Source organism: Lygodium microphyllum, chromosome 19, assembly GCF_053477565.2.
Source record: "Lygodium microphyllum isolate KBCC chromosome 19, Lygodium_microphyllum_v1.1.10, whole genome shotgun sequence".
Classification (NCBI taxonomy): domain Eukaryota; kingdom Viridiplantae; phylum Streptophyta; class Polypodiopsida; order Schizaeales; family Lygodiaceae; genus Lygodium; species Lygodium microphyllum.
This window is the reverse complement of record NC_141153.1, coordinates 34,383,395-34,400,297: the sequence shown is the minus strand read 5'-3', so window position 1 is coordinate 34,400,297 and position 16,903 is coordinate 34,383,395. Positions and strand designations below refer to the sequence as shown.

General features: G+C 39.8%; 1 protein-coding gene across 1 annotated transcript in view; it reads left to right on the top strand.

The window, feature by feature from the left end:
* The window catches only part of LOC148019727 (mitogen-activated protein kinase 15-like), a 28,937-nt gene extending 15,635 nt beyond the window's left edge, over positions 1-13,302 (top strand). Inside the window, exons 9-10 of the mRNA XM_087699868.1 lie at positions 12,438-12,565; positions 12,650-13,302. Coding sequence (XP_087555994.1) covers positions 12,438-12,565; positions 12,650-12,897 — 376 coding nt within the window. The 3' untranslated portion in view covers positions 12,898-13,302. The remainder of the gene's footprint in view (positions 1-12,437; positions 12,566-12,649) is intronic.
* Positions 13,303-16,903: the final 3,601 nt, after the last annotated feature.

Below are 16,903 nucleotides of genomic sequence, written 5' to 3'. Positions count from 1 at the left end.
TAAGAAAAATCAGAGGCTGCGAAACATAAATCTCCTCCTCAAGGACTCCATTCAAGAAGGCAGACTTGATATCCATTTGATAGACGGGCTAGTGGCGGTGGGCTGCAAGAGCCAAAATAACTTGAATAGTAAACATCCGAGCTGTAGGAGCAAAGGTCTCAAAATAATCCAATCTTGCCCATTGTGGGAAACTGTTGGCAACAAGCCTAGCTTTATACTTGTCCAAGTAACCATTGGCACGATACTTGGCCTTAAAGACCCATTTCACACCTATCACCTTCCGCTTCGTGGGATGCGGTACAAGCTTCCAAGTTTGATTTTGCTTGATGGAATCAAGCTCATCCTGCATAGCTTGTCTCCAAACATCCTGTGCAAGAGCCTCCTCAACAGTAGAAGGCTCGGAATCTTGAAGAATCAGAGACATAAGAGCATAGTTCACACAGAGTGAACTATCCCACTAGGCTTGTAAGCGAATTGATCAGTGTGGACCTACAGGAGTAGCAGGAAAGTGAGTAACACCGGAATCTTGCATAAGTTGCCTGTACCATCGAGGAATCCTAAGAGACTCCTCCGGCTGTGAGGGAGACCGTGTAGCCTTCGGAACTTGCAAAGTACCTATTTGTGAAAGAGTCTTTCCCTCACCAAGGAAAGGTAGATCCTCCTCATTGGAAAAAGGCTCCCCTTTTGACTGTTGAGTATCCCTAGAAGACTCCTGAAGGAAGGCGGAAGGGGTAGTAGAACTTGACGAAGAAGAAGTCGCGTCCGTCAAAGGCGGAAGGGAAGCTGAAGTAGAGGGTGAAGGAGGAGGAGGGGGAGGAGCCAAGGATGAAGGAGTGCTAAGGGGCAACCTGGAAGAAAGAAGAGGGATAGAGGGTGGGGGAGGGTCTGTTGATGACAAAGTATCACCTGTAAGAGAACCATCAATAGGATCCTCGAAAGCTGCAACCTCATCGAAAATCACATTCCTGCTCACCTCAATCTTCTGTGTCGTTGGGTCGTAGAGCCGATAGCCCTTCGTGGTTGTGCTATAGCCCACGAAGATAAGCCTTCGTGACTTCGAGTCAAGCTTTGTTTGCCTCTTCTTCTTGTCCACATGGACATAGGCATCACATCCGAAGATGCGAAAGTGAGACATGGAAGGCTTCCTCCCAAAGAAAGCCTCATAGGGAGTCACGTCTTGTAAGGCCGAAGTTGGAGAATGGTTGCGGATGTGAGCCGCAGTAGCCACTGACTCACCCCAAAGGGAATGAGGAAGGCTCCAATGCTCGGGCCGTCTTCACCATGGCTCGATTCGCATAGTTTACCACACTATTCTCTGATGGTGTGTTTGGATGGGAATACTTCACCTGAATACCATGATCCTTGCAAAATTGAGAGAAGAGGTGAGAAGTAAACTCGCCACTGCGATTAGCTCAGACACCACAAACTGTGGAAGTAGTGTCAAAACTCTGTATTTTCTCTCTCTACAACTTTCTCTCTCATCTCCCAACCATTTCACAGGTTGCTCCAAAGATCTCAGCATTTGGACCCTTGGAGGCTGAGAAATTGCAAAATTCTTTGCTGCAAACCCTAATTTACAGCTGAAATTAGGATTTAGCAGCAGCCTCGAGAAGCGTGTCAGAAATTGGAAGCTCCGAGACTTGGATTTTTCAAGGCTGAAGGTGAATTTAAGCTAAATTCAGGTGGAGGACTAGCCAGCCATTGAATTTTGGGCATTTCTATCGTCTATGAAGTGGGTGAAGGCCAATCAAGTGCCCGAATCAAGGGGCAAAATAGATTGAAGACTTGTTGGTCACTTTGGACAGCAAGGGGAGTTTGGATTGCGAAGGGGATTAGGAGACTCCTATTGTAAATCACCGTTTTCTTCAATAAAGCTAAAGAAATACCGAAAGAGGCGCCAATTTTGGGGCCAATCAGATGTGCATTTGTCCAAGATCAATAGGTAAATTTGTATTTTCAGATTTGCATTTATTGTTTGCTGCTATAATTAAGTTGTAATCAGGGATTTATCACCCATCCACGGAAGGCTAGAGAGAGAGAGAGAGAGAGAGAGAGAGAGAGAGAGAGTTGGAGCATCATTGCAAGAACATGCGTAGTGAACGTGACAATGCTAAGCATGTATAGACTCTAGAGTAAGTATGAAATAGAGACTACATGTTGATGCCCTTTGATCCATGATCTAGACTCCTTAGGTATTTAAACTTTCATTAAATGCAGTTGTTACCCTAGTCTCCTAGTGTCCTAGGCATTAAGTGACACTAGGGTTAGGATTTTATTTAGGGTCTCATGACACTTAAGCTGTTAGGGTTTCATTTTATTGTAAACATCTCATTAATACATTGCCTCTCTTTTTGTGATGGAGTTATTGTGCATTGATTTATTCGTTCATTATCTTTCATTCTCTATCAATTAATTGCACAATTACTTCACGCATGGGCCAACAGATACACCCGATGCCTCACCCTCATCAGGTGCCACCGATGATCCATAGTGCTCAAACTTGTAAGGCCCCTATAATGTGTAAGTCTAAACATTGATTGGGTCTTGAATTTGGTTTAGATGAGGTTGATGTGATTGGATGGTAAGAAGTTGACCTCGTCGGGTCTAGCCTATGAGTTAGATAGAGTAGTTAAGTTGGTAGCAACTTGAGGTATAGTGGATCAAGTTGTGGGGGTGGGGGAGGTAGCAAGGATGCCTATTTTGGGTCTGAAGAAATATTCCTAAAATGTTCCTTAGAACATTCCCTCTTAAGTACATTCTAGAACATTTTTGAAAGGAACATTGTAGAACATTCCAAAAAGAGGCATTCCAGAATATTCTTAGAAGGAACATACCTAAAGGAAATTTTGCGGGACATTTTTAGAGATGTGTCCGGGGTTTTCACAATATAGGCATAGATGATTCTCTCTTCGTCTTTGCTTTTCTTGTGGGGTCAAGGGCTGGAATTTGGTATTATCTATTTGCATCAGTTCGGGCTTGGTTTCCTCTCTAATCAGGTCTTTGATTGGGGTTGGGTTCCATTGGCAAGGCCTTAATTCTTCTTGCTGTTTTTGCTTTCTCTCGAACAATCTATTATCACATTGGATGGCTTGCATGATATAATCACTAAGTGTTTTTGCCTCAGGCATAGTGAAGGTCCTTGATGTCATCTCGAAGATCCCATTGAAATTGGTTGATAAAATACTCCTTTTCATAGATTGATTGCCTAAATTTAGATACATAAGTAGAGGTAGGGCGACTACCTTGTCGTAGCTTTCGAAGTTTTGTTTTTGCTACTCAACCAATGTTTGTATCTCCAAATGTGAAAGTGAGGGTGCAAAGAAATGCCTCATAGTTATAAAGTATTGGTATATTCTTTTCCAAGATTGGGACAGACCATGATAAAGCTTGACCATCAAGCAAAGTCCTAATGAATCCCACCTTGGAAGCATCATCTAGATATCTATCTGATTGTATGCGGATGTAGAGCTTTACTTCTTGCAAGAATCCCCTAAACTTTGAATGGTCATCATTGAACTTCTCTCGCATGCTGATCTTAGGTTCTCTTGTCGGGGGTTGATAAACACGCAGAATCATTTGATCACTTTCTCTGTTGTTTTGCAGTTCATTCAAGTCTTGAATTTGTTGTTGGAGTTTTTGAAGGGAGGGCACAATTCTTTCAAGGGTTGCTTCCATGGTACTCAGTAGGGCTAGAAAGTAGTCTTGCCAAACTGTTATGGGAGCACTCGATTGTGCTTCAGAGACTAGTCTAAATGCAAGATTTGTTACAAGAATTTTGATCACAAGATAATCCCATGTAGGGACACAAGGTACAATGATAACTTAACAAGATACGGAAAATCCCACAACCCGAGACCGTAGGTATAGACAATAGGACTTGATAGAATATGAAGGATCCCACAACCCGGGATTGTTGGTATGGATACAAGATATCAGAATTACAAGATCTCCCTTGATGAGCCTCGATGAGGATGAACAATATACAAGATAGTACTAGACAAGATCTCGTACTATGAGATTATAAGCTGACTAGACAACATGAGTATAATGGAAGACAAGATAATACTAGATACCATGACTAGATAAGAACTAGAATTGAAACTCGAAGTTACTTACTTAGAGCTCTTGACACCTTGAGCTTCCAAGACTGGCATTGGCAAGACTAAGGAGCCCTATGGTGAGCCCCTCCATTTATAGGTATTGGAGGGTGGCTAAAGATCTTCTAAAATGTTCCATGATGACATCATTGATGATACAGGCGATGACATGGCATATCTTTTGGAAGATTCTATGATGATATGGCAAGGATTCTCATGGTTGTCTTGTTAAGGGTGTGTTTGTGTGGGGTGTGGATTCATATGGCATGAGCAAGAATTAATCGGTACACTTGATCATGCCATGTCTGTGACACCTTGAATCTTGACAGGGTGCAGGAAAGAGGAGAGAGTGAGAGGCTAGAGCTTTACGAATCACAAATCAATTCAAGATCCAAGAGAGGTAGATAATAATGACAAATGCTTGTTCAATTGGTGTGGAAGCATGGAGCAGAGGAGCATCTTTTGTAGATGAGAGAAGGGACAAACAATAAAAGAGGGGTCAACAATCAAATAGGGTTGCTAGCTAGATGGAATGCAAGGGGGTTGGGTGAGGAGTGCATAGTCAGAAAAGAAGGTGGGCTGAAGTATCCAAGGCTTCCCACCCCCCCCAAAAGTGCCATGCAGAAAGATATGTACAAGCAGAATGCGTAGAACGCGGGGAGAGATAGTAGATACGGTAGCCAAGAAAGACCCGCTTTTTTTGTATGAAACTGTTTGGTATGGATAGCACCATACAACGTACAATTGCAACTATGAATTATGCTATGAGAAAAAAAGGTGATACAATGGAGCCAAAGCTCAGAAGATGACTACATTGTCTTGTTTGAATTAGGCGACAACACCTATGGGAATCTACACAGTAAAGGGAGCAAAACGCAATGCTTCGGGTTGTGGGCTATCGAAGTAATCATTGGAAGGTGGATAGTTTTTGAGGGAGCAAACCACAATTCTTTGATGCTGTCAGGGATGAGGAAGGCAATCAGGGTGTCTAGAACTTGGCGCATTATGACACTTCTATGTAATTTTCTTGCAGATATTGTGATCATCTGACACATACTCTGCCTAGTTTTAAAAGTAATCCATTTTGAATGGAATCCTTTTCTGCCATCTTTCTCTTGGTAGCCAGCCTTCACGCATCCAGATTGGCTAAGCTTCTTGGGCTACTAGGTCCCTCTTGAGCTAGTTGCTAGATCTTACCTAAGTGAAGATAAATTTGGCAACACCCTTTAAGAGAAAGCTAAAAATTAGTCGAAATTTTGAAGGAGGACAAGGCATTGACTTAAGGAATTTGACTAAGAGTATTGACAACCATATTAGTTGTGCTTTTTGAAGCGAATTTCAAAGTCAAAACTCTTACAAAAGCTCCACCCATCTTGCCTTACGGCCATGGAGATCGGGCTGATCATATAGGTATTTCAATGAGTGGTAGTCTATCCAAATAATAAATTTGGCGCTATATTAAAAGACGCTACAGTGCCTGGATGACGGCCATGGAGATCGGGCTGATCATATAGGTATTTCAATGAGTGGTAGTCTATCCAAATAATAAATTTAGCGCTATATAAAAAGATGCTATAGTGCGTGGATGACCGCCAATAATTCCTTCTCTCTAGTGATATAACATGTTTGGGCATCGGCGAGCTTATGGCTCTTAAATGTGATACGTCGACCATCTTGATGAAGGATAGTACCTAAAGCATAATCACTTGCACCCGTATAAACTCAAAATTTTTATTCAAATCGATAATTTGCAATATTGGTGCAATGGTAACAAGCCGTTACAATGTTTGAAAACATGAATTGAGCTCACTAGTCCAAACAACAAGTAGACTAACGTGGATACCCTTAAGCAAACATGTTAAGGGTTCAATAATATGAGTATAATCCTTAATGAAATTTTGAAAGAACCATATAAAATCTAAAAAAGATTTTACTTGCCTTATGGGCATAGGAATAGGTTGATTGAGGACTACTCGTACCTTTTCGTGATCAATTTGAATGCCATCAATCAAGGTGACATGACCAAGATATAACAACTTTGAGACCAATGAAATGTCCCCTTGGGATTCAACCTGCACATGAGACACGGCACAAGCCAAACTCACTATAAAAGGGATTAGATATCAGACTCATCTTCCATCTATAGAGCCAAATGGCCTTTTCCGGCCTTTTCCTTGAGCCTAGAGTTAGCAGGATTGCGAGCCACGACCACATCGAGGGGTTGGTGTCCCATACCACCAATCCACACCATCCCAGTGTACGGATGCGTTGGCCAATGGGCCAAGAGTCCAAGAGTCTATGGTTAGACAATAGAGGCTAGTGTTGTGATTGTGATGCCTTATGAAAATTCCAATGTAGTGTGCTTTTGCTTTGGCATAATGTAGTGCAATTGAGGATGATTGCAGGGATTTCAGGGGGGTCTGTCATGGGGACGTTAAATTTTTCAAATGCTTTAATCTTGCTAGTAACATTTGATTAAGGTACTATTCAAATGTGCCTTGTTGTTTAGCACATGTGGTATAAACTAGTTATTTTATGGTAACATGCAAAGGACTCGGAGAATATAGTATCCTCGTGAATTTTTCTAAATGCTTTAATCTTGCTAGTAACATTTGATTAAGTTATTGGTAACATTTGATTAAGCTACTAATCAAATGTGCAAGATTATTTAGTGCATGTGATGCATATGGCAGTTATTTCATGGTAATAGGCCAAGGATCCCAAGGATGTAGTGGGTGTCGAAGGTAAAAGTTCTAACAAGTTATACTAGTTGGGTTTTGGTGGTCAGTTGGTGTTAGTTTGGACCCTAGGACAGTTGTTTGGCTACTAAGTGTCAGTGTGGTGACACTAGAGATGTCATGAGGACATGTATTTACGAAACCTCACTTAACATGTGGATTAATTTTTCATCACATGGTTAAGTAAATGTTACAATGAGGTGTAATTGGGTTTAGAGTAAATTTATGAGCTCGGGATCTGAGGAAATCACAAGAAGTAAAAGGCAAAAGTCGCTATAAGTTATGCTGCACAGGTACTTGGTGATATTTGGTGCGAGTTGTTGGCCTAAGTCATTTGTTTGGCCATAAGTGTCAGTTGGTGATACTAGAGAAGAAACATTTAATGGTACCTAACGTCAATCTGATGGTCAAAGATGGTGTAGAGACACTCAGGAACGGAAGTTGCCTGGCCAATTTAATTATTGGCCAGTCAGATCATTTTTCTAGGTATCAAAATAATTATTAGATTATTTTTTAGAATTTAAAGATTAAGAATTAATATCTAATAGGTGGATAATGCTGAAAATGGGATTAGAAGGCTGAAAAACGTCTTTAGAGGTTGGAGAGAGGCAATTTAGTGCATTCAGCTTGCAAGAGAGAGGGAGGAGATGCTATGGTTTAATTTGCAGCTATTGGAGGACCTTCTGAGGCAGCCAGAGGCAAGAGAAGACCAATCAATAGCAAGTGACAGCATCTACAGGTTGTTGAGACAAGGCAGTAGGAGTAAACGACTGATTTTCTTTAGTTCTTCTTGAAGAAAGTCTAATTTTCTCTCTCCTTAGCATTCTCTCTCATCTCTCAGCCAGCCTTACTCCGAAGATTACAACATTGAGATTATTAGAGACTGAGAAATTTGAGATTTCTCTATTGTAGACCCTAATTTGTAGCAAAAATTAGGGTTTAGTAGCAGCCTCGAGAAGTGTGCCAGAAATTGGAATCTCCAAGACTTGGATTCAACATGGCTGAAGTTGTTTTTTAGTCAAATTCAAGTGGAGGGACCAACAAATCAACGAATTTGGGGCATTTTTCATCTCCATCAAAGTGGATGAAGGCCAATTGGTTGCCTGAATTAAGGGGCAAATCAAATTAAAGACTTGCGGGTCATTTTGGTTTTGCTGATGTAATTTGTAGTTACCAAGGATCAATCCTACAGTATGTGATAGTAGTTTGGAGCCCTCCAGGAACAAGTGACAACAGACCAAGGTTCTTTTGGTGCAGATGACAGTCTACAAGAGGGAGTAGCAGTCTTTCTAGTAGTCCTAAGCTGTAGGGGACAACTTCCATGGTTGTTTGTTAAGGCAGTAGCAATGAATGACTGATTTTCTTCAGTTCTTCGCAAAGAAGCTCTGAAATTTCTCTCTTCTCAACATTCTCTCTCATCTCCCAACTTTTCTACAACCTTGCTTCAAAGATTACAGCATTGGGATCACTAGAGGCTAAGGAATTTCAGATTTCTTTGCTCCTAATCTGCAATAGAAATTAGGGTTTAGCAGCAGCCTTAGGAAGCGTACCGGAAATTGGAAGCTCCAGACTTGGATTCAGTCAAATTCAAGTAGAGGGACCAACAAATCAATGAATTTGGGGCATTTTTCATCTTCATCAAAGCGGGTGAAGGCCAAATGACTTCTCGAATCAAGGGGCAAATTAGATTGAAGACTTGCTGGTCATTTTGGATAGCAAGGGGAGTTGGAATACCGAAAGGGATTGGGAAAATCCCATTGTAGATCAACTTTTTCTTCAATTAAGTTAAAGTAATATCGGAAGGGGCACCAGTTTTGGGGCTAACAGGGAGGCCTTGTCCAAGATTGTGAGTTAATTCGCATTTCTCAGTTTTGTAATAAATGTTGCTATTGTAACTAAGTTGAATCAGGGAATTAGCACGCATCCACGAAAGGAAGGCTGGTTCAAGGGACTAGGCATTAATTAATTAAGTAATGCTAGTCTAAGGGTCAATAGACATTGGGGACCACTCGAAGTTGCAAATGGCCAAGCCAATTTTTTATTATGGATAGGCACATTTAATTTTGGGCAGAGTTAGAAGGGTTGAAATTAATTTTCAGAATTATTTAATTTTGAAAATTAAGTTAATGGTTGGATAATGCTGAAAATTGGGTTTAGAATGCTGCCACTTGGCAAAAAGACCCATGCAAATTGAGAAAACGTTTTTGGGGTGGTTGGAGGGCATTTAGATGAGTTCTCTAGCTTGTTGGAGAGAGAGAAAAGGTGCTGCAGATCAGATTTCTGATCAGAAATCAGCCATTGCTGCAGGCGACAGCAGCTGGAGGCCATAGGAGATTAGGTGACAATAGTAGAAGGTCCATTAGGGGTTGTTGACATCATCTAGAGGCTGGCGACAGCCATTCTGGGCAGCTTTGGCTGTGGGCGATTGCATTCTGCGCAGTTTTGATGGGCAGCCTCCATTTTGGAGGCTTCTCTATGAAGAATGCTTGAATTTTCTTTCCTTGTGGCATTCTCTCGCCTTCTTTAGCCCATTCTTAGAAGATCTCAACTTATCTCACCCATTTGGAGCTGAGCACAACTAGATTTGTTGGACAACAGGAGGATTTCTGCAGTAAACCCTAATTTGCAGCAGTAATTAGGGTTTAGAAGAGACCTTGGGACCCGTGCCATCAGTAGAAGGCATGGTGCACTGAAATTAGCACCTACAATTTGTGGTATTATCAAGGATTTTAGACGTCAATCCATCCATTGTGAATTTGGGGTAGCATTGTGAATTACCACCCCTCCATGGAACAAAGTGTAGTTTCACAACTTGGAACGAAGTGTAGTTTCACAACTTGTGTACTTGCAAGAGTTCTTCCTCTCTTTCTCTCTCTCCCCCCCCCTCATGCTATTGAATCCAACAATCATTGTCATTCAACAAGCTTTAAGATCTTCACCTAGGATTTGTATAGATTACCATCTAAGTTTCACTATGAATGGATACATTGAATAGATGTCTTCATTCCCATTGCCTTCGTCATTAGCATTGTGCGTTGTCATTATTCAAGATTAAACATGTTTTGTCACTTGTGTTTCATTCTCCATGTTCTCTCTCTCTTTGAGTTGCATTGTTGCTTCCTTGTGTGCACTTCCATTGTATCGTCGCCAACTATCTTGCATCTATGAGAGATACTGTTATGTTTTCTCCCTTGTTGCCCCTCATAGGCTCGTGCACGATCTTCTTGATATGGCAGCTCTGACAAGACACAAGTGATGGTTTGTGGCCCTTCCCCTTGCGGCATCTTTAGCAAGCTTTGGGCTATGTTTTCTTTGTTCATTTACTTCCAGGCTGATCTCTTCTTCTAGCATGAAAGTAGGTATGATTGGTTTGATCCATCTAGTCCGTGGACTTAATATGGTATCGGACATACACAGAAAAATGTCGGATAAAATCTGTTGTTTTGTATGGTCTTAGAAAAATACATGGCATTATCGATGCATACTAATATAGTTTGCAAATCACAAATGTCTTTGCTTTAGTTCTCAATAATGAGTCATGAACATGATGAGAGGTTGAGACAAATGGTAAATCCAAGACTCTAGTCACAAGTCATTTCCAAGATCCAATCTTATTTATAAGATTGATAACATGTACAATGGATTAAAAAAGAAGCTAGCTGCAATCATGGATCATGGTATGTCAAGTTACGAGTGCCAAGTGGCAAATACAAAAAGTAGTAGATACAAAGAAAAAGTGACGGCTAAGACTCAAGGTGAGATGTGTGTAATGCAAAGGCTTCATGAAGAGACTTAGGCATTGAGATAGGGAGAAAGAATATAGAGATATAGGTAGAAGTACGGGAAGGGAAAGAAGAGGAGGTAAAGGAAGAGGAAATAGAAATAGAGCTACACATAGGGGATGAGACACAAGAGGAAGAGGAGGATGGAGAGGCGGAGAGAAGTGGATGGAGGAGATCCAAGAGAAGAGAGTAGAGGAGTTTATAAGAGAGAGGTAGAAGAGGAGGTGGTAAATGAGGTGCAGGTAGAGATCAGTGAGGATAAAGTGGAAAAGGGTAAAGCCAATAACCGGTTTCTTAAAAACACCAACTCAAAAAAAAAAAAAAAAAAAAAAAAAAAACAGACGAGAACTGAATAGATTGCATGCGTCTGACCGGATTTGATGGATTGTACTATATGGATCTGTCTGTAGATGGAATGCAACCCTGCATGAAAGCTCCCATCCGCTTGGCCCTTCGGCAAACCCTCATTCCCTTGCTTCTTCCATAGGGATTCCATCACGCGGGTTGTTAGGACAAGTAACTGATAGGCCATCCTCGATAGGTGTGAACTTTGAGAGTTATGACTCCCCATTCCATGACCCACTATGGATCCTAACTCAAGTATGGATAATGTCTCTCTTTGGGATTGACTTAATTCACATGCCTTGTTATTTCCTCAGTGAACTGCATGGATGTGGTTCTAGTGCATATTATTTTTCCTGAATTTCAAGGATGTAGTTCTAGTGCATATTTGTACGGTTTCCAAGATTTGGATTTGATTGGCGAGCCTCATTTTGAGCTAGATGAGGACATTGGGAGCTTTGACACCGGTCATATCTGTTGGTCATTTCATCCTCAACACATTAGGTGGAGTCAGCACTTTGAGCTCTTTCCTCTAATCTATCCACCGTGTGCACATGTGCTCATGCAGCCTTGGTAGTTGTGTAGGCAGCTTTGGTTGTCTGTCTCTTTCATCCTGATACTGCCACGTGGCACCCTCAGATGCTGTTTTTCAGTCACCAGCTTTCTTGTCCTTTAGTGGTCTAGTTGGCACTTTTTTGTTAGGACAGACAGTTGTTTCTTCATGGTCCAACCTGCATTAGAATAAGTTGGCCAGTTAATGCCTTTTTGGCCTATTTATAGGCTCTTCTCCGCTTTGTTAGGTACCGCATCTCATCCCTTGCCATTGTGATTACTATCTGCTAGTTGTAGTCAGTCTTCCAGCCATCAGCATTTTTTCTCTCCTCGTCTCCTCTCTCATTATTGTTGTATCTTTATCCTTTCCTGCTGCTCTGTATGGCATCCTCACAGCCCTGCCCTTTGGGCACTTGTGAAGGGGCCTGAGTCTGCTATCATCAGCATTTTATGCAGTCCTGTTTCGTTCAGCTTAAAAGAGAGAGGTTGGGTGGGCGGAGGGAGAGACAACTATGATATTGTGTGGGAACTTGGAAGGTTCGTGGGATAGAAACGTTCTCATATCAAAGTTTCAGATGTGTTATTTGCTTTTTGAGAGAGAGAGAGAGAGAGAGAGAGAGAGAGAGAGAGAGAGTTGAATTCATGGTGATGAGATGGTCTTGAGTTCAATTTCTGCATCTGCAGAGTCTTTTAGTGTAGGAATAGAAAGATTTGAACTTGGACTTATGGGTTGATAAAACAAGTGGCTTACCACTAGGGTAGCCACTTCATTTGAGAGAGAGAGAGAGAGAGAGAGAGAGAGAGAGAGAGAGAGATTCATTTTACGCAAGAGGCCTTCACGAAGAAAAAAAAGAAAGAGAGATCAGGCTTTTGTAACGAGATTAATTTGTGCTGGTTATTTAACTAATCAAATCATGTGTTTACAGGGAACGCATTTCTGAATCACATGAGGAGACAGACAAAAATGTAAAGGAGAATGATGTTGGCTCACGGTTTTTGCTTGAAAAGAACAGTCAACAAAGAGCTCCATTGGGTCTTCACAAAACCATTCGAGGTATATCAACACTGTTTAAGTGAAAACTCATGCTTTCCTCCAATATCTGGACCCAAAAGTATTGTGTTTCTGAAATGCCTGCAGGTGATGAAGCTCGGAAAGACAATGGCACAGTTAAGAAATTTGTAAAAAGTGCAAGTGTGTGTGCATCTCAACAAACAGTTTCACTTCAGCCACATGCAAGAACTCGAATGTATCCTAAGGAAGATCAAGATATTAAGAAAGAAGATATGGTGAATGATGTGCCTGTATTGCAACCTAAAACTAGGTCAATGGGTGTCACTGTTGCTAAGATGGTTGCAGCATTTTCAAATGGTCTGGCAAATTCCTAGGATGGTATTTGATGATGGTTATGGAGATATTCCTGCATAAAGCTGCATCATTGTTACCATTGCTGATGTGGTCCAATGCTTAACGCAAGAAGTATTGGTGGGGATGGTATGGAAGGCTACCTGAAATATTGAGCTTTCTTATGTGCACATAGCAAAACGCAATCAAATGGGATGAAGTGTCCCAATTGGCTTCAGGAGACATGTAACGACCTGTGTCAATTCAATGTATTCTTTTATTGACTCAACATAAATCATGTTAAGGTGATCGTTCTTTCTGGGGGATATCAAAGATTGTCCCTTGGCTTGGCCAATCTTAGGGACTACTTTACTGTATATAGGCTCTCATGTACAAGGAAAAAGTTACAATAGAAGATTGACATTCCAAGATGTTAAGGACTTTGTCAACCTCTATCCTGGCCTGCAATTGTTCAGTCAATTTTCCTCCTAGATCTCACTAATCATGTGTAATTGCCAGTTTGGGATGGGATCTGGTATCTCATCTATCATTTATAGATTAGAAATCCTGCATTTCTAAATATGTTCACTAATAGTCATCAAGGTTGCAATGAAAATACGAGGTCGCTATATAAATGGACGAAAAGCCATTACTGATTTTATAATCCTATGCGAAAAAAACTGCAAGAAAGTCTAGGAGAATTGGTTTGGGTAAGGCCGCTGCAAGATACTACAATAAATGCCAATTGCTCTTGCAAAGATACTCTTCAGCTTTACAAACTGCAATCCAACTGTGAGTTATTTCAGTTAATAGTGAGGAGAAATAATTTATTAAGCAACCCTCCAAATCAAAATGGCACATGTTAAGCATAAGCATCCATAAGGAAGCTCTCAAATCTTCTAACATCAATGGTTTTGAGGCACTTGCAATCAATGTACCTCATAAAAATAGCCAATTTGTGCCTAAATGGAGAGCTTGGTGCTTAACCGAGGTATGGGATTGATGCAACATCCAACCAACATGCTTGAAAATTGCTAAGTGAAAACTAGGAAATGAGGGGTGGGCACTTGTAGTTTCAACCAAGACATTAGAGGCAAAGAAAGGGAATTGTGGTTAGTCTTTCTTCTTTTCATGTTGCTCTAGTTGAATCAACCCTAGCTATTGTTTAGTCTCTTTTGCTATAGTTAATTGTATAAGGGCACAACACCCAATGTTTGTAAGCAAAGATAAGGACATAGTATCCCACAATACATCTCAAAATGTCAAAATTTTGGCTCGATAGCTAGGAGCTCAATATTTGAAAGCATAGGGGAACATAGATTAAATAATAATAAAAAATTCCATTGGTACATGATTAAAAATCTAGACTTTGAGAATAGATATGGTCTCAAGATCCACCCTAAGCATTAGGACTAAATATAAATGTATAATGTCATGAAACACCTCTCTCCATGTCTCCTCATATCAACATGGTGAGATGTCCTATTGGTCCACCAACAAGAGGCATTTAAGAATTACACTTAGGAGCATACAAAAGTGAGCCTTGGAAGATTTGAAGGGATAAAGATAATCCTCTTCATGTTTTGTTGATACTGCACTAGTCTAATAGCATCTCATATTGAATTCTTAGTCTCCTCTTCACCAATAAAGTATTCTTGACTTCTCATTGAATCCATCTTTTGTTGACACCCAATAGTCCACCTCTTTTTGTTGCTTCTATGCCCTTTTAACTTCTTTTTCATGAAGTTACCTTTCTTTTAGCCTAGACACTACATCACCCATGTACTCGATTGCCCTAGACACTACATCACCCATGAACTCCACACCTAGAAACAATTCACCACCTAATCTTCACTAGACATTCATATTTAATCATTATTCATATAGCTTCATTATCCATAAAGTCATCAAAGTTGTATTAATCATTGGCTAGTCTTGTAAAATATATATCAAAGCCCTACAAATAGCTCAAGCTCCCATCAATCCAAGTGCCATAAATTAAAGAAGAAAGCTATATTCTCACCTAAGATTCAAAGGATGGTTTCACACACACACACACACACACACACACACACACACACACACACACACACACACACATTTGAGGTTTTTAGAGTAGATTGGATCTATGGTGATAAAAAAGGGAAAGGAAAAAACGGTTGAAGACTTTTTGTAGGTTTCAAGTGTTTCAAAAAGCGACCTTTCCCTTTGCCACTCATTTAGGTATATTGGAAGTGTTGGCATATTATGCGAGGAACCATTACCCTTTGCCATTCATTTAGGTATATTGAAAGTGTTGGCATGTTATGGGAGGAACGATTACCCTTTGCCATTCATTGAGAAGGTTTCAGCTATGTAGTAGACATTTCTTATTAACTAATCTAAGCCAAAAATGTAAGTTGTTTTGTTCTAGGGTTGTGCATTTTAGACTACCTAATGGTCTATCTTGGTTTTAGAGGAGTGAATGCGGTGCTTGCTCTTTAGTTTGGGAACCTCTTTACAATGTCTATAGGTAATTTTTGTGTAGTGTATATAGTTCTAAGCTATGTGATTCCTAAGAAATTAGATTCAGGCTTTGATATATTAGGTAATGATATGTTATGAATGACCTAAGTAAAGGCTCAAATGTCAATCCATGGCTTGCAACAATATCCCGTGAACTTACCTCTTCAAACTTGTGAGTTAACCCACTATGTGGATCTCAAGTTAAAGTCATAAGCAAGTGAAGATACATAATGTGAGGTCACAATTATTTAGATAATCTTAATAGATAAATTTCATTATTAGAGGTTGAATTTTGGTTCAATTTTTTTTTTGATTATAAGTTTGACAATAAAATATAATAAAGTATTAAGTTTTAGCCTTTTTAAGTTGAAGAATCTTAGAGTATGAATAATCTTTAAGTGATTGTAAAATAAGTGCAATGTTATAATAGATGTGCATATACGATATTTTACTATATAAGTATGATATTGTGTAATAAAAAACATTTATTTATTATGAATTATAAGTTTTAATATTATTTAGTGTTAATTATTAATTGAATCATTAAGTTTTCACACTTTTAATTTATTTGATTAGATCTCCTTAATATAAAGAATATCAAAGCATTAATGTCAAGAAGAGGACTAGAGAGAGAGAAAGAGGAAAGAGAGAGAGTACAGAAGAGAGAGAAAGATTGTAGGAGAGAGAGAAAGAGAGTGACGAGGAGAGAGAAAGACTAGAATTGGAGAGAGAAAGATAGGAAAGAGAAAGAAGCCATAGAAGCTGTGAGCAAGGTGAGAGGAGAAGGACAATAATTGTATTAATGTGTCAAAAAGATGAGAAAAATTACATGTCCTCTTCTTTTATACCAATGTCAGTGTGACATGGCATAATATCAATAGTATTTACACACTAAATCCTTATTCTTCCCAACTTCTTACAATCCATCCCATCCCAAAGGTTTTTGCCCTAAAAAACAAACTTAAAAGACTAGAAAAGGATGGATAGAACAGAGTAGTACTCTGTTTTTATAGCTTTACAAATGGGAGAATGAATGGAAAATGACCAATATATGGACTAGAATGGAAGAACAAGAGTAGACTTCAACTATATACATGATCAGTAATGCTTCAAAAGTATATGGAGCCATAAGATCTTCAAGTGATAAACTCAAAATAAAGTAGACAGCTTGTTGTGTAAACAGACCTTGTTGGACCAAATCTGCCATAACTTTTAGTAGAAGTGTCCAAACGAGGCGTACCACATGTCAAAACATAGCTCTTGAAGAGTACTTTGAGCATATGTATAGATGGTTGAATTTTGAAAATTAGGCACAATAAAAAGTGTTCTAAAACAACGTTTTGTCCTGACCCGGTCTGCATCAAAACTAGCTCCATAATCAATAGGATTCATCCACTAATGTATCCCTTAAGAAAGCAAACTCATCCAATATAGAATCAGATTGATTCTTTCATTAAAGATGAATGTGGGCAAGGGCACCTTATAGCCATACATAGCCTCAAAGGGTGAAACTCTAATGCTAGCATGAGTAGAGTTGTTGTAGGC